Source organism: Molothrus aeneus, chromosome 26 (assembly GCF_037042795.1).
Source record: "Molothrus aeneus isolate 106 chromosome 26, BPBGC_Maene_1.0, whole genome shotgun sequence".
Lineage (NCBI taxonomy): Eukaryota > Metazoa > Chordata > Aves > Passeriformes > Icteridae > Molothrus > Molothrus aeneus.
Window position 1 is genome coordinate 3712143 of NC_089671.1, and position 23315 is coordinate 3735457.

The following is a 23315-nucleotide window of genomic DNA, read 5'->3' on the forward strand; positions in this document are numbered from 1 at the left end:
TAACAGAAAAATACCACTACATATTTACACAATACACTGATTATGTCAGTGTTAAAAGAAATAGTTGATGATAACATAAACTTGTGTTTTACTTAACTGGCAATAACCCACTGCAGTATCAACATCATTGTTAGCAATATAAACAGACAGCTAGTAAATACAGAACACATGCACTAAAGTGCCTTCATTGGAATTGCTGTCAGAGCAAGACTGGATTCAGTCAAACTGCCAGCTGCTTTTGATATTTCAGGCCAGCTTCAGCAAGACAGTGGCCGTTGTCAAGTCAAATATGGATCAGCAGGAGATGAGAATGGTTATTTGGCTTCAGTTATAAGGTCCTTTATCTTTTGTTCCAAAAAACCAGTAATAAAGCAGAAGTTATAGTTAAGAAAAGCTGAGAGAGCTAAGTGAATAGGGACAGTCCTGAGGGCAATATTGGGTTCATTATCTCCACCTGGATTACCCTCAAACGTTGGCCTGTGTTGGAAACAATCTCACCATGGGAGCCCAGAGCAGTTCAGCCAAACAAGCCAGCCCACACTGAGCTGGCACTGCAGTCCATCTCCATGTTATTGTCTATTTTTTTCATCTTGTTTCACAGGTTAATTATTTCATAGCTCTTAAAACTCATCTTCTTTCAGCACCTTTTTCATATAACCTTTAAAACCACATCTAATCTTTCATGTCAAGAAAATTCAAGGCAGTTCCACTTCTTTGAGCTTCTCACTTAATAACTACTCATACAAATCTTCAGGCTGATGGTGTTCTCTGAGAGACTGTCTGAGATGAATTTATTCTATCTTTCATTGTATTTCTAAACCAGCACATTTTTGTTCATAGTTTTGAATTCTTGCAGGGGAAACTGCAATTTTAGGAATTTCAATGAAGTTGTTGTGATGTGTAGAAAATAATTTTGAGGATGATACGCAATGGTTACTGAGAATTCATTTAATGTCACTTTTTCCTTCTGTTGTCATTGGAAGAAGAAATGTCACTCAAATGGCCTTAAGGAAACATTTGGTCTATGGATGAGAGGAGAGGCAAGTGTGTCTCTGCAAGTTTCCCTTCAGGATTGCATTTCTGGACTTGAGAAAGTGCATTTTGTGCTTCATTATTTCCCTAAATGTGTGTCCTCCCAAAGCTGGGACAGTGACACCACAGTGACGTCTGCCAGTTACTCACGTGGCAAAGTACTAAATGCAGAAAACCTTTCACATCATTCTGACTTCACAGGCACCTCAGCTGCAAAGATAAAAGCATCCATTTTGTAAAGGTTGAGAGTTTTGCGATATAAATCTCACCAATGGATAGAAAAGGACAGGAAAGAAAAGGAACTAAAAATGGAATGGCAAGGAATAGTGTAATATTTCAGCCCTGCAGGACTGCCTTCAATAGTAAGTGGAAAACCAATGCTAGTTTGATCTTCCTGTTGTAATGAAATTACTGAATTATCCTTTCATGTCCACAGATTTAAAAAAAAAAAAAAGAGAGAAACTTGATTGTGCATAGGTATTTATTGATATGAATGACCTTTAGGCATCCTGGCTGTCTTTGTGTCAGGGAAGTCAGTTGTTGAATGGCTGGGGCTGTCAGGGCTTTGTGGCACAGTTGAGGACTGGAATAACTACATGAATAGCAAGCCCCAAATTCAAACCTTCTTGCTGTAGAAGAGCATTTTGTGTCTCTGTAGCACACATCAGGTCTGAGAGGAAAAATGGAAGGTCTATTTTTAAGAAAAAGAGCCTTCCCAAGTTATGGCAGCTACATGAGAATTTGAGTCTCCAGTTTGTGAGTTCTGGCACGAAAAATGAAATTACTTTCAGGGAGTCACCTGCAGGCAGGGTGTTCTCTACCACTTCTGTGCTTGGTGCTGCTCAAGCAGTTTCCTAAATTTTGTTAGGAGGCCACCAAGAGCCAGGTCCATAATGATCCATAGTGCTGCATAGTCATCCCTGTTCTAGCTATCTTATTTTGCCCCTTAAAAAAAAAATAGAGGAAGGTAGAAGACTGGGATTTGTACCTCTGGGGGAACTGTGATGCAGTTTTGCTCCACGTGGAATTTTCTGGCCTTCATGAAGGCAGCATCCACAGGTAATATAGGAAATATTGTATGAACCCAAGGCTGAAACTCACACTTTATTTTCTTTCTTTCACTCGCTGTAATTCAGGTGCTAGAATGCAAATCTTTTATTTGATCTCAGTAGCTCAGGAAGAACTGGGCAATGGGAATCCTCTGAGCTGTGAAAGAGGAGCCCTGACCCATCAGTAAAACCAATTGAATTAAACACAGTTTGCCCTTTTGGAAGCCCTGTTTGGTTGTTGGATCTAAGCTTTTGTACTCTCTGTTGATGGTCATTATGTGTTTGTGTGTTAGAAATTATTGGAAGAATGAGAAAATAAAGCAAAAATCAGTCATGCTTGCCAGATTCTGTAGTCTTAATGTCACTAAGTGCCATGGGAAAATGACATGAAAGCACTTGTCATCCAGCAGCCCTGAATACAACCTTCCATCTTTCCTTGCCCTAAACCAGCTTTTTTGCAATATTAATTTCTCTTCTGTGTTTAGGCCTCACTTTAAACACCTTAAATATTTTTCAATAGTAATTATTGGTTTTGCAATTTAAATTTAAAGAAACAAGTTGGAATTAAAAGTTTCTTTTGATTTTTTCATTTCTACCCCCTTTTTTGCATTAAATATCATTCTTAAAACCACTGCATTATCTGTTCTATTTTACTGTATATCTGGAGTGCTTTTTTTTTTCTAAAGTAACTTCATTTCTGTGTCTTATTTGTTTATTTAGTGTGAGTTATTGATGATCCAGATTATAACAGGTGGCTGTGGAGCTCACTCAGAATCACAAGAGAGTGGGCACACAGCAGGTTTAGTATGGTCAGCTAGAGTATACAGGGTCTAAAGAATATAGTAGATAGTAGAATATACATAAACCTTGTGTGCATTGGTGGATCCCACTGGGAATGCCAGAATTCTTCCCACATATTGCCCTACTTGCCAGCATTTGTGCTCCCAGCAAGATGACCACTTGGCTCCAGCAGAAGGGACACTGTGAGCCTCCCACAGAGCCAAACTGGTGGCTGCCCCTGGGTGACAATTGTGAGCAGTTGAGGCAGCAAACTGCTCATTACCATCCTTTCAATCAAAGGGTAGAATTAGATGCATCAATTTATTTGGGTTTAACTAACTGTCTGTGGCCTGGATAGAAGGAAATCTTAAAGAAGCATTGCTTAGATGGGTTGTCTGTGGTGGCGTTGCTAATCCAAGATTGGGATGTAGCTGTATCAGATGTTGAGGATCAAGGAAGGTGCAGCTGAGGAATATCCCTGCTCTGCTGTTCCACTGTGTAGCTTTAATTTGTGTGTCTGAGGTGCTGGAGACTGTTCAGCCGTGGCAGTGAGGAATTCAGAGTGCCCAGATGGTTATCTGCCCCTCAGGAGAATCCTGCAGTCCATACAGAGCACAAGGCAAAACAACCACCAGAAAAAAAAAGAGAGAAATAGAGAATTTCGATTTCCAGGTTGGATAATTAACCATTAACATTCCTTCTATGTACTCATTCTGTGAATGAATGTGAGAGACAGAGGAATGGAATATTCTAAAGATTAACAAGTGTCTGGAAAGTGACAGTGTGGCTCCTGCAGGAACAGTTTGCCATGAGCTCCCACTAAAGCTGTTCCCTGAACTATTTTGCTAAAATCTTCCTAGTCAGGCTCCCAAGCCCAGCATGAAATACCACATGTTAGAGGTTTCACTGTTTTGGTAACACCTATCAGGCAGTGTGACATCCCTGTCTTCCCATCCCAAAAGTTTTCAAATAAGGGAGAGAGATTTAAAACAAATTTGAGAACCTGTCCACAAGAGCACTTGATTTGTTAGTGAGGAAATTCTTCAACTGGCATTTACCCAGCCTTTGAGCTGCTGGAGATATCCCTGAGTATTCCCATTAAAGCATGGCATTATCTGGTTAACAAAGCTGAGTTAATAAAGTGTTTAGACTAAAAAATTTTGTCATAAAAATGTTTCACAATCACAAGCCTGTAGAAATAGTAGAAATTATCTATAACCATGATAAAAGCAATGTTTTAACTTAAAAGTAATGCATACATGTTTGACTGAACCACATGCATTTAAAAGTATGTTAGACTGAAATTAGATTACTGACCAACCTGTGAGACCTGTTTGAGCATGGACGTTTTTAGTGAGTTTTATTCATGTTTTAATATTTTCTTCCATCTTTTTTTCTGTAATTATACCTTTTTGTGTTTCCCAAGGAATAATTTACAGGCACATGACATATGTCAAAGGATTCCCTAAGTTTGTCTGAATTCTTTATTTTTATGGAAAGTAATAGAGAAGGTCAAGCTGTGTTGCCATGCAACAAGTTTGTGGTCTTGCTGTCTGGTCTTTCTGCATGCTATAAAAAAATCAAAAATGTAGGAGATAAAGAGCTTTCATTGGGTTGCCATTGCTGCAGCAACCACTTCCTCTCTGAGTCTGAACCAATAACAGGAGCATCTGGGGAGTAGAAGGCCCTGGGTGTAGGAAAGGAAGTGATGATCTCTTTGTATTTTTAGACTCTGGTGAGGAGAGGTTTTTTGTTCAGCTTGTGTGTGTGTGGTTTTTGTTTAGGGTTTTGTCAATTATTGAAGTCTACAGCAGAATGCTTTACATTAATTCTCTGACTTTTTCCAAACCCAGATTTTTACAGGGTGTGTGCACTTCAAGTCCTTGAGCTACATGTTTTCTGTTTCCAACATGTGTCCTAGCAGATTCCAGCCTGGAGTACTCACGTAAACAGCGCTCCCATGACTGTCTCAGAGCACTGGGCTGGTCTGAGGGACTGCAGGAAGAAAACCAGGTTCTCTATACAGAACTCTTATCTGTTTATACATTTTGTTGTTATGGCTTTCAGCTCCATTCCCTGGTGCTGCAGTACACCATGAACTCTTATACCCAAAGGATCAGTTCCAAGTGACGCAGCTGGCTCTAACTAATGAGGAAGTGGTTAACTGGGCTGGGGAGTGCAGGAAGGCTGTTTGTTCACTTATGTACAAAGCTCTCTGCAGTCAACAGGAGAGGCTTTCCATTGCACTCAACAGGATCTGTTCCAGCTGAAGTGGCCTTTGGAAACTTCTTTGTACTTGGAAGTTTCCGAAAGGCCATATCACAAAACAAAATTCTCATGGCGGAAAGAAAGATATTCCACTTAAGAGGTACTGAGAAACTGATTTATTTGTTACTGGTGGTGTACAAGCTACTTCAGAAGGATGCACAGTCCAGCACCAGGAGCTGCTCATTCCTCTGCTGTTCCTGCTGATCATTACTTCTGGTTTTGGTATCCAAAGTGGTAAGGCAAGGATATCTGCCTTAGAAGAGTTTTTTTAGTTCCCTGGTGCATGGTCAAGGTTCCCTTAGTCCCACTGGATTCTCTCAGATGCTGATATCTGCACTGATAAATTGCCAGTTGTGTCTTACAGCCCCTGCATAATCAGACTGTGTGGAAGATAAAGATACATATTTGTTGTATAAGCTTGAGAAATTATATCCCATTTTGCCCAATCATTATCACTCTCTGTGATCTTCCTAAGTGTGATGAACCCACGTAATTCCTCTGTGTTGGTTAAAATCTGCAGGTTTTAGTTTCCTGCACCTCCCTCTGCAGTGTTTCCAGGTTCTGTCCCAGAGGAGATGATGTGTTTGTGTAATGTTCTAGACTTCCCTTACAGAACACTAAAACCAGATAAGCACTGGTGGAATGCCTAATGCTGTGGCCCCATCTGGCAAAAACATCTGGAGAACATACAGCTTCACATTCCTGCATTATGATAAAATTGAATTAAGCCTATAGAGTCCCTTGTCAGCAATTCTTTGCCTCCATCCTCCCTTCAGTCTGCATGTGGTATGGAAAGAATGTCTGCTCTGGAAGCTTTTCAGTCAGGAATGTGGTCCTTCCTGGAAATTTTCCTTATCTTACGTAAGAGCTTCTGTTCTGTGTAGTGCTGGAAGGCAGCAGCTCTGCTCACTCTACATCATCAGAGAACTTGCACCTTCAAGGTGGAGAAGTTTGAAATGAAAGCTTGTGTGCTCCAACTCCAGACAAACCCATGAGCACCCTGACACCTCCAGGGTGTGCATCCCCAGGTGTCACAGCTGCTTTTTGTTCTGCAGCAAAACCCAGGTTCCTGCCCCAGGGTTTATTTGGCTGCAGTTTTGATTTTCCATAAGTCAGTAGCAGGCAAACAGATTTCTCCCCTAAATGTCCTCCCAAGATTTATTACAGATTCATACATGTAGCAGAGGCATAGGTACAAAAGTAGTAAGTTCCTATGGTAGTGATTAATTTCAGCATGGGGGGATTTTGTCACAGATATATAGAGTAGGTACTTAAATTGCAAATGTTTGTTCTAATTAACTGAAATGGAAAGATTATATCTTCTTTCAGTATTAGTTTTTAGACTTCAGTGTATCTCAGAAGTCTGGGGAGGAAAGTATGTCTTAATTTCCTTCTTATGCAATTGCTCTCATGTGCTTCCTTCCATCAGATGACTTCAGATAACCTTAATATTTTCATTATCCTAGTCCCTGTGTGAGATGCAGAGATGCAGGAGTGACCTCAACTATTTACAGTCACTGGATTCTTTATAACATTATTTTTATCTACAGGATGCAGGAATAAAACAAATGCATTTTAAAAATTAAATTGAGGTCAGTTTTATTTTAGAAGATCAGAAAGTAAAATGAAGTATTTCTGATAATAAAATGAAATACTCTGGACTGTGAATATATTTTTATTTCACTGTAAGTAGCAAACAAAATTTCATTTTCTTCTGAATAAAATATCAGAAGGCAGATTGGATTTGTCTTGTTCAGCTTGTTACTACTAAGTACTAAATCCTGATGCTGTTTTATTCATTGTAGATTGTGCATACTAAGAAAGTTCTCATTTTTCCATATTTATAAGCAGAATTATATTGCCTAAAATGCATTGTAAGGAACTTGCTTGCCAAAAAATGTAATTGCAGAATTATTCCCCACTGTGATTCTGACAAAGTTTATGGAATCCTTTGTAGTCTCTTTGGTGCTTCTAAACTCAAAGTTTACTCAATTTTTTTTCTGAAAGCATTGAATTCTCTGCACTTGAAACTTGATAGTGTTGGCGTGAGAGAGATTTTTCAAGTCATAAAAATGAGTAATTACTGAAGAAGAGTAATTAGAGAAAAGGAGCCTGAGGGGAAAGAAGTTCTACTTAAACATTAAGCAAATACCATTAGCCATGCAAAAAGAGAAAATAATTTCTAAAAGCATGAATAGATGCACACGTGTTTGGTCCATTTATAGTTAAAGATAAACCTAACTCTCAAGTCTATTTCTGCACTTCATTGAATTTTGAAAGGGTCAAAGGACGTATGAAACTCTGAATACTCCCAGCTTAAACTGAACTGAATTAAAATAACTAAATTTTTTAAATCCTGCACTTCACAGAAGTCAACCTCTGTTCAAAGGCAGCTTTGCAGCCCAGCCCTTTGACACATTGTGTGGCTGGCTGGCCACAGCACATCCCAGCTCTGGCCAGCTAAAATGTCTTTAATATGCAGGGCACATGAGTCACTTTCTTCTCTTCCCCCCAACAAATCCTGTTCATTTTAATGGAAAAACAGGTAACAGCTTTTGCTGTCAGGTTTAATAGAGCAAGCTTCTCCATCAGCATCACTGGGCCATGGAGAATGTTCCATTTTACTGTGAGTGAAATAGAGTCCTGTGCCACCCCTTGTGCAGGGCTCGTGCCTGCTGCTGGGGAGAGATTGGTGACAGGGATCAAGAAAAATGCCCAAGCTTTTCCACTCTGACTGGTCTTGGAATATCTGAAATGGAAATAGTGTTTTCCTGAAATATCAGGAAAAGAGTTTATGTCGTTGAAAAACCTTTAGTAACCTCTACAAAAATTATGTTGCAGTTTTACTTCATTTTACTGCATTCTAAGTTAAAATTTTAAGACATTTCCTGAACAGCTCCTTGAGCTTCAGGCTTTAAATTAATGACAACCTGTGAATGAATTGTAGCAAACAAATAAAATATGCTTTTTCCTTAGAAAAAGATTCAATAATGTTTGATAGTTATCAAACTGATTGTGCACTGTCAAGCAGAGTGAACTGTGCATGAAAAGTAGGAAGCTGGAATCAAGGCAGGGCATGTTTGCAGACAATCAGAGCTCATAAACAGGGCTGAGAAGATGTGGAGGGTGGTCAGTGTGCAGCACTGACAGACTGCTCAAGACACACAGCAAATCCCTTTTAGCTGTTTTTATGTGCACAGAGGACTTTTGAGACAACCTCCGGAAATGTATCTGCATTCCTTGCAGGAAATACATGGATAAATCCACATAATAGAATATCATCAGTATTTATGTACAAAGCACATAGTGTACATGCTTGAAAAATGTAACCAGCTGACTCACTGTAAAATATTGTTAATAAAAACTGATTCTTAAAAATTGTATGAGCTTGTACACTCCAGATAAACAGCTGGCTTTTCTCAATAGCACAGCTGGTGTAGAAGCATAAAATGACTACAATTTGAATAGGACATGAGCTATATTTGGCAAACCATTTGCATGAAAGCTGAACATTTGCAACTTAATTTTCATTTATTTTAATTTTCATTGTACACCTATTAAGCAGAGATCTAGACCTGCTCCTATTGGTTTCAGTAGCACTTGTTTAGCTGTAAGCCACTGTGTGCCAGGGTATTGTAAACTTAGAGTGGGCCATGTTGCTTCAGCTGAAAATACCAGAGGAAGATACTGACTTTCAACATCCAGTGTGTCATTGCTGAACTGTCATTCACGGGAATTTAGGCAGATAAAGTATCTTAAGGATGTAATTTCTTCCTTGAAAAGGCAAAGCAAACATGAAAGCAGTAAGAATGGCACTTCACAGCATGCAAAAGTCAACTGTTCCTACTGCAACTGTTAGTTTGTGAGGCTACAAAAGCATGTTCCCATGAATTTGGGCAACAGTAAAGAATACTGCTGATGCAAGTCAGCAGATGTGTCGTGCTTTGTGATTCACAGATGCATGCAGGAATTAGTTGAAAGAAAAATTTCAAGCTCAACTCTAAACTCTGACTGGTCAGATTCTTTATAAATTACTGCAGGGAGTGACATTTATAACGCCAAATAATTTGCATGATTTGCTGGGGCCTCAAATCACTACAGTGAATTATGCTAAGATTTAGACTTTAGGACCTAGATGTTTGGTGTTATTCCTTGATTGATCTTTTGTATAGATAAAAACAGATTTCCTTTTGAGGACAATCATTTAGAAGTCCACCTTTGCTCCTGGAACTACTTTCTCATATTTGTGCCTTGGGAACAGCCATTTCAAATACCAGTTCATAAAATCTTCTTTGCACTTCAGATGTTTCTTCATGACAAAGATGTTTCTACAGTGCAAAGGTACTTGGTTTGCTCTAAACATCTTAGCTTAGGAGGAAGAAGTCAAACAATGCATCGGTGCAGACTCCACATTGCTGTTTGGCCAGGCTAAAGGAGATTTGGGGTCAGGTCAGCAGGCTGGGAATCTCTGCACAGCACTGCACTGGGCTGTAAGAACCACCCCCTCTTGCCTTCTCTGTTTACTATTCGTGCTTTCCTTGCAGAATTTCCCAAGCAGTCAAACCCAGCAGTCCTCTTTTCACAGGACCCTAGCCCACAATGTCATTATTTTACCAGGAAATAACTAGTTTGGAAATATAAACCACTACTTTCACATTGGTAAATTGTGCTACATAAGAGAGAGTTCCAAGTTCAAATTTACATTGAATTTATTTTCTTCCTGCTTTCTTTCCTGCCCCTCTAGGAAAAAAGGATTATTTCAGTGGCAAGTTTTCTTAGTCTGCAGTGGTTACAAGTCTGACTGATTTCTCTCCATAGCAATGTCCTGCAGTAAAACCTTGAGCTGGTGGTTATCAAGAAATATCCACCTCCATTACTTGCAAAGTGGTGGCTCTGTGCCCCAACTGAAACCAAACCACACCAAATTCCTAATTCTAAAAGCAGCCAAGGAGGACCCAATACAAACCCACCCATACATGAAAAATCAAATAGCAGCACACTGCACATTCCTCTATTCTTGTTAAAACCAATCTAGGAATGTTAATAACAAGGCAAACAAATCACTTTGTCAGAAGCTGGAGCTTGTGTCATGGAAAAGAGTTCCTGAAATTCTTGTTAATAGCCATGAATCATCACCTCCAGGAGTCTGGGGATCAGAGGGCACAACCTCAGAGCTCCATCAGCCAGGCTGTAATTGTCCACATGTGAGGGAATGAGGATGCATCAGGATTCACCCATTGCAGATGAAATGATGTCTAATAATACTAACATGAAGGATTTATGGTTAGTGAGGGAGATTAGAGAAACCACTTCTCCTTAAGTAATTATCATTAAGAATTAAAAAGAAATTACAGGTGTGTCTTGTGGTAACTGCACTGAGCTGGAATCATGGAGGCTAAATTCCCTGCTCTACCACAGACATAGTTTCTAAGGTTGATGTATTAATTTCTGTTTCAATTAATCAAATATGAAATAAGGTTAATACTTTCTTTGCCTGTGTTCAGTGTCTAACTGGAAGCTTTTCATATCTATAGCAGTGTAGGGCTTAGGTCTTGATCAGGACCTGAAAACAACGCCCTCAACATCAAAACAAACACAGTAGGAAACCTCAGTGTATCCTCCTAAACAAAGATATTTACTCGAGCAAGTACATTTCTAAACAATTTATTCCAGAGGTAAAATATCTCTATAAAACTGCTGGGAGTGATGGGCTGTGCATGTTTGGACAAGTAACTTACCTGGGGATCACCATGTTTGTCTCATGTTGGTCCTTTGAGGAATAATCAGCAATTGTTTTAAATAATTCAAAATGTGGAAAAGTGACAAATAATATTCTTATTAATACTTTTAGTAAAAAAAATAAAACTAAGTCCTGGAACACATTCACAAGGAGAACACAGAGCATCTTGCAAAGACTAAGACTTAAAAATAGATCAGAAATGTATCAATCAATTTTAGGATTGTTTTTTGTGAATGAGACAGCGTTCTATAAATCAGAATTCCTTAATAAAATTGCTACTCTTTTGCCATAATCAATGCCCTTGGTTTCAGTGTAGCTGGACTGATATAACTGACAATGAAGCTGATTCATTGTATTTTCTTGCTAGAAATAAATCTTAACTAAATTGAGGCCAATGACAAAACAACTACTGCCATCAGTGGAGGCAGGGTTGAACCTTCAGAGCTGCCTTTGTGCAGGAGGACAGATCTGTTTCATTTTAGTTGTTGCTGTTTTCTTCTTTTTTTCGGTTTTACCTTTGCAATTTTCTGACAACAGAACTAGAAGCCACTGGCGTGGTTTAGCATGAACTTGAGAAATACTTTCCACTGTCAAAATGCAGCTCACCAAACAATCATCACCTTGGGCAGGCAGAAAAGATACTCAGTGTCTTCTGGACTCCAGCTCCTCTCTGCAGGAAGGGATCTTACCACAGGCTTAGAACAAAAAAATCGAACAAATTGAAATGGCAGCACCATCCCTGATGGTTTAGTGTAGTTACAGAGAAGTAAATGTAGATGAAAGTGTTTTACCATTCTTTTGAATATGAGAATTATGTAAGATGAAGCCAGTGATAAATCTGTTACATTTTCTGTGAGCATTCAGATAAGAACTTCAAGGAGTCATATGAAAATTTCAAACCCAAGATCATTTTGGCATAATTTCTCCTTTGAGAGAGTTTTATTTTTTATATTCCACCTGAAGTTTGAAAGTTTGTACTCTGAGACTTGCATTAAATCAAAACCTGAGCAATAGGCAGTCAGGCTGAAAAAATTCAGACTTGTTTGTACAAAGATTTCTTGTGCAGCTCCTGCTGGAGATGGTGGAAGCTCTACAAATGAAAGATGAGTCGGGTGGACCCCTTTTTAAATTTTTTCCATTTTTTCTTTTTTTTTCCCTCCTAAAAGGAATAAAAATGCCTCTGGTCTCACTCATAATTTTAAACAAAATCAGATTGACCATCCTTATGGTGTTGCTAGCAAGAACCTTGTTTCTTGTGTGACTAAATCCCAACAGCAAACACCATCTGCCTGTTGGAGGAGCAGGAAAGTCACCACCGAGACAAAGTCTCACTCATTAGGGCTTGGGAAACATCAGGGCTCTTTTTCCACATTCTGTGCATTTGTTTATTGAAGGTCTTGGTCTGATATTGAATAAATTTTCCCCTATTAAACTGAAGAATTTACAAAGAGTTTTGCTCCAGATCCAAATTCATATCAGGTGCCATTGTGTGAAATTTTACTGAATTCCTTGAAACAGTAGATGGTCTTGGAAAATTATCTTACAGCTAAGAACACAGAAATTCAGACTGTGATAGAGCAACATAAATAGTAGTGGCACATCAGTTTACCCTTGCAGGAGTAATGTGTATCAATTACTGTTGTGAAACGATTCTTAAGTGCTATTTCTCCACAATAACCATAGGAACTAAGAAAAAGCTGTGACTTTTTATTCAGGCATTTAAATTCCAGCAAGTTCTAAAAGGCACATCTTTGCCTTGGATTTTATTCATGTAAATAGATACATACACTTGAAAAAAAATGCTATTTTATCTGAAATAATAGTTGTGCACTCTCTGATTTAGTTAAGTACTATTATTTTGGAAGTTAACATTTTCCATTCTGCTCTAGAATGATTTTAACATTTTGTACAGCAAGTAGAAACAAATGAATAGCACACCAAAGTGCTAAGTTAGCTATTTGAAAGTACATGTACAAATATGTTTCCTTTGCTGAATGCAGCTGCTTCCAGCAGGACTGCCCAGCACTTCAGTCCTCATGAAAGGTCCCAGAATGGGCTGGCTTGGAAGGGACCTCAAAGCTCCTCTCATTCCAACCCCTGCTGTGGGCAGGGATGTCACTGCCTGGACCAGGCTGCTCAGGGCCCCATTCAAGCTGCCTTTGAAGGTGGATATTTCTATTGGATTGGTGTCAGATCCATGGCTATGGAAAGTCATCCTACAGACGGTGAGGAGCAGTGGGGTTCCTGCAGCAGAGCTGTCCAGCAGTGGTGCCTTCTGTTCCCTTCAGCATCTTCCAAATGGGAGGCACCACGCTGAGCTGCCTGGACACCTTCTGTGAGATCGTGGGTATGATTGGAACATGTGGGATCTTGAGCCTCAGCAGAGGAAAACCTTCCTTTAGGCACTGACTGTGCAGCATCTGGAGAGCAGCTGCTCTGACAGGAGTGACCCTCATCTGCAGAGTGCAGTGGGCACAAGGCTTAGCCCCCTTAAACTTCTGCTCAGATTCATTTACAGTCTTTGGGATTTGGTATCTTGCAAGCATTTTATGGTGGGGTGGGTCCATGAAAGAATAACAACCCCTGTTAACAAAATGTGGTGTTGTGGGGGTATCTCTGGTCCATGTTGCTGGAGCAAATGAAGGCATCAGTACCACCCCACAGTTGGTTGTCAGTGGGAAAGTACATTCATCTTGACATTTCTGAGCCAACATTTCCAACAGAAACTGAGGTGTTGGTGTTTGACCATTAAAAGTGAGAGCAAAATTGCAAAGGAAATTGATATGTGCAATTATGAAACACTTTCCAGAGGTGTCCATGGCAACTAAAATTCATAACTTTATGGGATAACACAAATCCCAATAGAGATCATGATCGAAATATTGACTTTATGTCAAACTGTAATTCCTCTCTCTACTCTCATCTAACCTTTTCATATTCCACAGGATACAAATTACTGACCTCTTCCTTTCCATTAGAAGATAAGGACCTTATCACCTTTCCTCTTTTCTGCCATCCTTATCACTCTACAGGCAGGAAGCCTGTGCTCCCAGGTGGTCTAATTGATATATATCTAATTAAAGGCAAAGCATTTTTTCTCGGCTTGTATTCAGCTTTTAAGTGTGTTGCTTTGATTTCAGACCTGAAGAACAGCTTTGTGTGCCTGAAATTTATTCTTTTTCAAATTGTACTAATTGGTCAAATCAAATGTACTACAAACTTTGCCTTCACTGTGCACAAATACATTCATTTTTGTTAGAGAAAAAGAGAAAACAATTTGTCGTGGATCTAGTTAAAAGCTATGTGTGAGATCTGCAGTTCTTCAGAGCCTTTGAGATTAGGACAAAATGTTCAAATATGATGAGATAGAGAAAAAGGATTCAGTAGAGACAAAGGTAGAGAAGTGGATTAGCAAGTAAAACAATGTTAGGGCTTACTCAAATCAATGTTCAAGTTCCAAATTTCTTACCTTCTTGTGGCCTGTTGCTGTAGGGGAAAAAATTTGGATTATGCAAAATTGAGGAACTAATATAGGGTGCCCTCCATCCTCATATTCCTTATCATTTTGTCTAGTCAGACTGTCTTGTTGCCAGTTGCTAATAAGGCTTGTGATGGTTTGGGGTTTCTCTGGGCTAATTGCTCTTTTGATTTGGGCTCTTTAAAGTATGTGATAGGATTGCTGTTATAATATGCAATAACCACAAGAATCTCATCGAGTTTTCTGAGGACAGACTGTCACAAGCCCTTTGTTTGCTTGTGCTGAGCTGGTTCTTGGCAGCTTGTGTGGTAGCTCAGCCATTCTCTAAATTAACAGGTTGTTCTTTGTATTTGAAGGGGGATTGATGTGATTGAAGTGATTAGCATGTATATGCCTAAACAAATTGCTCTGAGGGAGAGAGGGGTCCAATCAAGAAAACTGGATAGGTCCAAAGACATATCAGGGTTGGAAGAACCTTGGTATGTTCAAGAGTGTGCAAAGGACTTGAGAATAACATTTCAGACCAGAATATGATTGGGAAAGTACAATTTTACTCTAAAACCTTTGTTAATGAAAGTTCAACAATGTATTTTTGTTAGATTTCTTTGGAGGCAAAAGCCCTGATGCAGATACGAGACATAGTGAGAAAAAAATCAAGTGCAACAATTTATTTTTCGGTGATGGCAAAGTTGGGCCAATCCTCACAGTGTTTGGCTTCCTAAGTTACTTGAGAGTCTATAGAAAAATGATCATTAAAGTGCTTAAATGCATTTTAATAATATTGTCAAGTGACTCAAACTTCTTTTCTCAAAGGACTTGGAGTCTACATGGTTTTTTTTCTTAAGATCTGGTGCTCCTGTCTCTGTGGACCAGCCATAGTTACCCCAAATCTTATTGCAGGCCTTCGTTGTGTTGGCAGGGCAGGAGAATCCTGTGTCCCACAGCATTTTAGAGTTCACCTGCTGGTTAAAATCCCTTTACATTTCAGCATGTGGAAGCACTTGATTCACTGTTTACTTAGTCTTAACTAATATACTTACAAATACAAAGTCTAATGATAGAGGACTGGCCTAATTCTTTACATTTGTATGCACACAGATTTTGTTATTTTTTCCACAAGTGACACCATGGACTTCATAAGCTAATGGGAAGACCCCAAAAATACTGGTTTTCACCTTCAAAATACCTTTTATTTACACCTAGTAGTATATCATTGACTAAGATTGGCTTTTGAATACACGTGTAACATAAAACTAATATATGTTTTTCTTGGTTTTGCCTTGCAGTACAGAATTGGACAGCTGTACATGATCAGCAAGCACAGCCATGAGCAGAGTGACCGAGGGGAGGGTGTGGAAGTGGTGCAGAATGAGCCCTATGAGGATCCCAACCATGGCAATGGGCAGCTAACAGAAAAACGAGTCTATCTCAACAGGCAAGTGCACTAAAACTGCTTCTCCCAGCAAGGACTGCAAGAAAAATCTGCAAGGAATGCAGGCAACAGCCTTTCTGTTTCAAAAGAAGATGTTCCATGAATACCTGCTGCTTCCTGGTAGCCATGGGGAGGTGGGACAGATCAGTGGCTTGAAATAGAGGAATTGGCTGTTATCCCTTCTAGAGCATCTTCTCCATGAGAAGGAATTATAACTTCGAGTTCAGGATATACTGGAAAACAGAACTTTTGTTTTCTTTTACACTTAATTGTTTGTCATTCTGTTTTCCAAAATTGTTGGGGAGAGGGAGCCAAAAAACTAAACAACAAAACCAGCAAAGACCCACCCTCCAAGAAAAACAAAACTGAACCATTAAAAAGGTTTAAGTTTTTCTCACCTCATAATCATGTCACAAAGCCAGCATTTTTGCTGACTGTATTCTGCCTCAGCAAAGTTAATTGACATTATGAATGACCATTGTCAAATGTCAGCCTTCTGGATCATTAGGCTTAAAGACAGGATGGAATATTTGGGGGTTTTCTCCCTGAAGTTCCATCATGTCTTAGAGTGAAATGTTTGTCTTCCTGTGCTGAAATGATACTGCTGAGGGTCAATGTCTCCACACTCACAGGCTGGAGATGTTCAGATATAGATATTTCTGCAATATGAGATATATTGCACAATCTGTTCCCATTTTTACTACTGCTGATTTAATTGAATACCACTGCTTTTCCTGAAGTTCTTCTTTTCTCCTGGGCCTGTTTCATTGTATTAAACTGATGCTCTGCAGCATTTTTGAAGTGGGCATACAAACATTGAGGCTATTGCTTCTACATTACAAGTTCCTCCTGCACTGCAAACCTGACATATCTAACCTTAATTCAGGCCAAATTGAATCACCAGTGATGCTGCACACACACACACACACACAAGAGTTCAATAATATATATCTTGCCAACATTTAATATTATTGTCATTGTAAGTGTTCTCTCACAGGCCAGATACAGGACTTGGGAAAAAACAATATATGTGTTCCCATAGTAGAGCTCCCACAAGTTGTGGGGGTTTTTTTAAATGTTTCTGGGTATTTCTTTCCTGCATGTTAAAAATAAGGCTTTAATCACTGAGGAGCATATTCAGAATTGTCACTTCAGGGCAATTCAGAATGACCACAAGAACCTAGAAGCCATGTACAAACCATTCTTGGGAAGCACTTGATTCCTGGTAATGCAGGCAATGGAACACAGGAGTTCTTAGCCAAAGATGGGTACAAACATTGACAAAGCAGATCTTTGTGCCTGCAACAACTCAGGACAGTTACCTAAAGCTGTGGTGGGTGGATGTTTAAAGTCAGGCTCACTGAGTTTAATGATAATTCTGAATCCTCCATCCCCAGATTTGCTATTTGAATCTGGCTGTGGTGTCACAATCCCACCAGATATTGCAGTACTGTTGTAGCTTTGTGGAAAGGATCAGGAGGTTTTCAGGCTGCTGTGGATTTTGCTGGGAGGCCAGGATGTCCCTGGAGGATTTCTCTCAAGGAGATGTGCCCCCATACAGGATGTGCTGGAAACTTCTCCTCTGCCTGCCTTGCTGAGGAACTTCCACCAGCACAGTTCTGTCCCTCAGCTTTTCTTCTTCCTGGGTCCACTGCCCCAACAAACTTTGCTTTGCTCTATTTTGATCTGAACTGATATATCTTAAAGAAATTTGTGACTGAACTTCATCTGGATGGAGGAGAAATAAGGAAAAGAAAAAAAAACTAATGTGATCCTCATACCTGTGCTGCTGAAACAGAGATATTATCTTTTCTTGGAGTGGACCTTGGAAGAATTCGTGTGTGTCTCTGACTGGGACTTGCTAGCAATTCTGAGTATAATCTGTGTTTTCCTCATAAAGTTATTTTTTTCAGGATGTTCTGTACTGGTAAAGATAGGTAGACAGGCAAATATGTTAAAAACAGCAATAACCAAAAAAGTGCAAAATGAGCAGATGTATATTTTCTAGTGTCAGTATAACCTTAGTTATATTTAGAATTGTTTATTGCCTCTTCTCTCCTGCTGGAGCAATGTTTTCAGAAGCTGAAAGTCTGTATCCTCTGGTATTTATAATTTAGGCATCAGAGCAAAGTTTAGCAGGGGTAAGGGAAATATTCATAAAAACACTGACAGAGGCTGACAAAATAAACAGAAGATCTGATACAGGGAAGTCTATTATGCAGGATGTAAAATATTGCTTAAAAGCCTGTACACAAGAAAGGTTTATGTAAAGAAAGTAATCCAGTTTTGAGCAATGTCATCAAAGAGCAAAAGTCAATGCACTTGGCTTTGAATCTGTAGATAATGTACTAACATCTGCATTTTGCCTCTGGACAAATAAAATATTTATATGTAGCCGGATCATGGTTAAATAAGCCTTAATGATCCCAAATGTATTTTCTTCAGAATTTTGCTAATATGGAAAGTTAATTTACTTCCTGCACACAGTTATCTAAACAAAACTATTTCAAACATTTACACTTGGGAAACTGAGGTTTGGAAGCATCTCCTGCAGCTCAGCACAGATTCAGTCTTGGCCTGGGTGCTCTGCTCAATGTTTTGCCAGACCAACACCATTTGAACTGAGTCCCCCAAGCACAGGGATGTTTGTGGTGTCCAAGGTCTGCTGTCCTTGGAATAACTAGTTCTGCATCTTTTGTTCCTGGCAGCCTCAGTGCTTATAACTGAAGTCATAAAGAGAGGGTTGAAAGATGAATTAGAGTGAACTTGCCTTTTTGAATATTTCTTTTTTCATCAGTTTTTGGTACCCTCTGCGACCAGAATGCTGGAAATGAGAGATCCAAAAGCCAGGGTAAAAAAATGCTGCCACCCTTCCACAGTATTATTCAATTACCCTTTAATGATCCCTTCAAATGGTGTTTCTATGCCTTTGATTTCTGATTCTGCTGCCTTTGCACCACTGCACTGGTGAGTTTTCTTGACAGAATGAGCTCTGAGCTGTAATGTCAGTTCCATTAATTCTCTTCACTTTTGTTATTTACTCTTCCCATCAGCAAAATGGGACTAATGCTGCCTACCAGCCTCACGAGGTGTTTTGAGTGATCTGTTAATTTTAATACAAAATCTTCCTACTCAGGAATTGCTGTTGGTAGTGTGGGAACAGCTGCGTGCCAGGTGAGCTGAGCACGAGGGTTTCAGTGCTGGCAGAGAACATGAAGGAAGAAAAAAGAATCTGTAAGAAGAAAGAATGGATTCAGGATCAAAGTGGACTGAAATCCCACATTTCCTCCTGACCTCTTGTTGGAGAGTGCCTCCCTGTGGCTGAGCCCACGGTGCCACCAGGACACCTTGTTTGGCCTCACCTGTTGAGGGTGGCCAAAGGTCCCAGGCCATGAATTCCCAAAATGAGCAGCCTTGGTTCAGCCCACTCCAAGGTTGTTGCTCTGGCCCTGATCTGCTCCCTCTGAGAAAATGAAAATGCTCCTGAGAAGTCTGGGTGTTGCTGTCTCCCTCAAACACCTCACAAATGATGGGCATGTTTGGAAGTATCTTTATTTCTACAATACACGTAGAAATAGTCATAGTATATTCTAAGTCATAATATATTCTAATAACATAAGTCATAAGTCATAAGATATTCTAATTTTATATTTTATTTTTACTTTCAGCAAGCTGCCTAGCTGGGCTAGAGCAGTTGTTCCCAAAATATTTTATGTTACAGAGAAGGCCTGGAATTATTATCCTTACACAATCACAGGTAAGGAATGTGGCAGAATTGACTGCTGCTTTCTGGTTTGGGGATAGTTTAGTTTATCTGCAGAAGCTCCAAGTTATATATTGAACTACAAGCACCACGTCTCTTTAACAACTCCTCTTGAACTGGATATATTTTTCACCTTATATTTACTGATATCAGAAAATTAAGATTATATAGTTAAAAACTGGAGTGTTATATCTATGCAATTTCTTACTTGCAAAGAAAATATCAGGTGCTTGGATTTTTTCTGACTTGTGTCCTCTATTGTCCCTTAGACTTAAGTCAAATATAAACTTGCAGACTATCTGACATAATAATTTTTATTATTAATGTGTGTTTACTGTAAGGATCTTGCATCATTGTTTTATTTCATGTTTCTCTTTTTTTTTTTTCTTTTCCCTCTTATTTCTTTTTTTTTTTTTTTACAAATGGACAATTGGAAATCAGAATACACAGTAAGTTTTTCTTCCTCTTTTTATTCCAAAAATAGAAAATTGATGTAAAATATAGTAGTAGAATCCAATCAGATCCCTTCTTAATATAACTTATTTATAATGAATTCAATAGTGAAACCTTATTTTAGTTATTTGTTTAAGCAATTTAAGGGGAAATTTGAAGTAATTCTAAGGGGATCCTATAAATTATTTTTCTTTATCACTTCAAAATAATTTGATATGTTTTTACTTACTGACTCTAAGAAAGAACCTTCTATTAAAAAGGGTGAGGCTTTTAAGGTTCCAGTTGTTACATGGAGACATGAGAACAGATTTTATTTATTGGTTTATTAACTTATAAAATGCTCATCTCTGGTATAGTATCTGGGAAACTGTACAATCTGTAGACAAAATTAAAGATAATCTGGGCACAGTGCCCAGAAAAATCATCTATTCCCTCTCGCCTAGCTAAGGCAAAATATAGCACATAAATCATGAGAAAAATTGTTTAAATATGCTGGCCTCAATAATAGCAATAAGTTTCCAGCAGCCTTTGGAAGGTAAGGACGGGATGAGGAGGAGGTTCCAGGTGAAGGGACCTTTCAGAAACTCCTCCTTTGATTTAGCTTGAACTTCTGACTGCAGGTAAAACATAATGCAGATGTTTCTCTTAATTCTGCAGGGCTCCAAATGTTTGTGCAGATTTTTTAAAAGCTCATAAAGCACAAAGAAGAACAAAAAGAATAGTGTGATAAAAGGAAAAAAAAATAAAGGGATGTAAAGGCTCAGATCTGAAAGCTAGAGACCAAGAGTTGCATCTGTGATAGCCAAGTTTGAAAACCCAAAGCAACAAACTGTGCTTTCCAATCTGTGCTACAGGTAATTAGAATATTTATTTGATTGTCAGAGGTGACACAAATGTCCCAGAATGGACAGCAGTGATCAGGGACAGATTCTCAGCTGGTTTTGCCAGAAGAGACTTTTGGTAGGGTCTGTCAGAGTTCACATTAATTAAGGCTTACCTTTGATAGCACATTTAGTTTTAGGCTGGGAAGTTGACATTTGCTGTGTTGCACTGATATTTCTCCATGGTAAATTTTTTCTTTAACTGAAAGTAAATTTGAATCTTTTAATGTGATTTTTTTTTTTATTTCAACTGAGAGAGACAAGTGGGGATGATGCAAAGGGTGGTGGCAGACAGAAATATGTGTCTAAATTTGAAATGCAATACATTATTAAAGCCAAACAGCAGTGCTGTACTCAGAGAATCTGAAACAGGAGGTGATCTCTGTCTGATCTGGTGAAACAACACCTGGCACAGGCTGGAGGAAGGTACAGCTACAGAAATGTTCCAGAGCATCAGCAGAAATGATTGCAGTGTTGAAGAGACATGTAGAGAAAAAATTAAATCAGTCCAGAAATTTGGAAGGTAGGCAAAACAATCACTAAGTGACACTGTAAGTGCCTAGGGGAGCTGGGGACTAATTACCATGGTGCAAGGAAACAGAACTAGAAGTACTGGGAGGAGATAAGGGAAACTGTACTTCAGACAAAAATCAAAAATATGTATTAATGGAGCTGATAGGGTATGAATTTATCTTCATGGAAAACAGAGACAGTGCCTTTGCCTCCAACTGTTGAATCTAGAACAAAAATGTTAAACATACCACTGGGAATAATTGCTATCCTTGTCTGGAATATTTCTCTAAATTCGATCTTCTGTATTCATTAGAGAATTCTGAAAGAAAGAATAAGCCCACAGACATTGCCCAAAATATGTAAGATAGCTTGGAAACCCTTTTCTTAAATATCATAAATTATTTCTGAAGGGTCTGTGGGAAATGGTGAGAGTCAAATTGAACCTCATTTCAAGGAAAACTCATTCTAAAGGCAGGCCAATAATTGGATAAATAAAGCATAATCTTATCAAGTACGTACTGCTCTGTGGTATGTTCACACCTTATTAACCTTGTAAATTCCACTCTAAATAAAGAGAAGGACCTTAAAGGCTCAGCATGTTATTTCAGTGTGTGTTAGTGCTTTGGAAGAGGATGTGAACAGCAGACTGAACCTTACTGACAGTCTTAAGGTTTTTCAGTTGCAAAATATGTAAGCTGTTGAGAAATAGCATTCAAGCCCATAGTCTGGCATTTAGAAATGCAGTATGGAATCATTTCATCAATCTGACTCTCCTGTGAATATTATGGAATTTATAAATACAACCTTCTTAAAGACCTGAAATTAGGACACCTAAGAAAAAATGCTCATCAGGCATTGAAAAATAATTTTCAGAATATTGTTCGGTGCCATAGTTGTATAAAAAGCCAAGAGCAATTGGATGCATGAAAACAGGAATGGAAATTACACTGTCATGATGTTAGTCCTCTGTAATCTGGATCCAGTTATGATGGCATCTGCTTTAAGCAATGGTATTTGTTACACAGCAACCCCCTAAATCTGGCAGCAAACACCACATCTGCTACTGGGTATTGACAACCATGTTAACAACATGTAAAACAAAAGCCACACTTGAGATAACGAATTTACCAGAACTATTGCACAAGTGATGTTATTGTGAGGTGCAATTTGTGCTGTAGGGTCACATCAGGAGAGCATTTGCAAATGCACCTGGTTAAAGCTGCCAAGATTCCTCTCAGGAAGGTGACACATGGGGACTGTCCCCAGAAATGCTGTATCAGAGCTGGAGCTGATCCTTGAAAGCTTCCTGCTGACATGGAGAGGAAGGAGGAAGTCAAAAAATACTGTCAAAGCTGAAGGCAAAGGAAGTCATCCAGATTTGGGGGTACTATTTAGGGAATAAGATATTCCTGTAAAGTTCAAAGTTTTAGTGGTTGGGGTGTTACTTCAGACCTGTTTGTGAGAAAGTGTCTTCAGATAGACACTGGAGCTGCTTTGGTTTTGATCTTGTCATTAGAAACCTGGTATCTTGCTAAAATACATGTTTAGGTTTTATCTGCAAATCCATTTATATTGTGATTAGGTTGATGTTAAGACAATAAACCTGTGATTTAGGATGCAGCAGAAATGCAGCCCTACAGGAGTAACTCCAATGGATTCCACTCCTTAAGCAATTCCAGGACTTGGCTGTGGTCAGGTGCCTCCTGCCCAGTGCAGCAGCTCCTGGGGAATGGGTGCTGTTAGCTGCTGGCTTTGGAAGGAATTCCTTTGCTAGCCAGGGCCTGGGGCCTTTTTCCCTTGGAGGATGGAGACAAGATGCCTTGCAGCTCTCAACCACCCCTTGTGTGCCAGCTTATCACAGCCTTTGCAAATATGTATCTTGAGTGGAAAATATTTATGCTATTCACAGTGGCAAGAACAACTGAA

General features: G+C 39.1%; 1 protein-coding gene across 1 annotated transcript in view; it reads left to right on the top strand.

The window, feature by feature from the left end:
* The window catches only part of PITPNC1 (phosphatidylinositol transfer protein cytoplasmic 1), a 74998-nt gene that overhangs the window by 21183 nt on the left and 30500 nt on the right, over nucleotides 1-23315 (top strand). The window contains exons 2-4 of the mRNA XM_066565881.1: nucleotides 15634-15782; nucleotides 19448-19536; nucleotides 19984-19991. Of these exons, the coding sequence (XP_066421978.1) occupies nucleotides 15634-15782; nucleotides 19448-19536; nucleotides 19984-19991 (246 nt within the window). The remainder of the gene's footprint in view (nucleotides 1-15633; nucleotides 15783-19447; nucleotides 19537-19983; nucleotides 19992-23315) is intronic.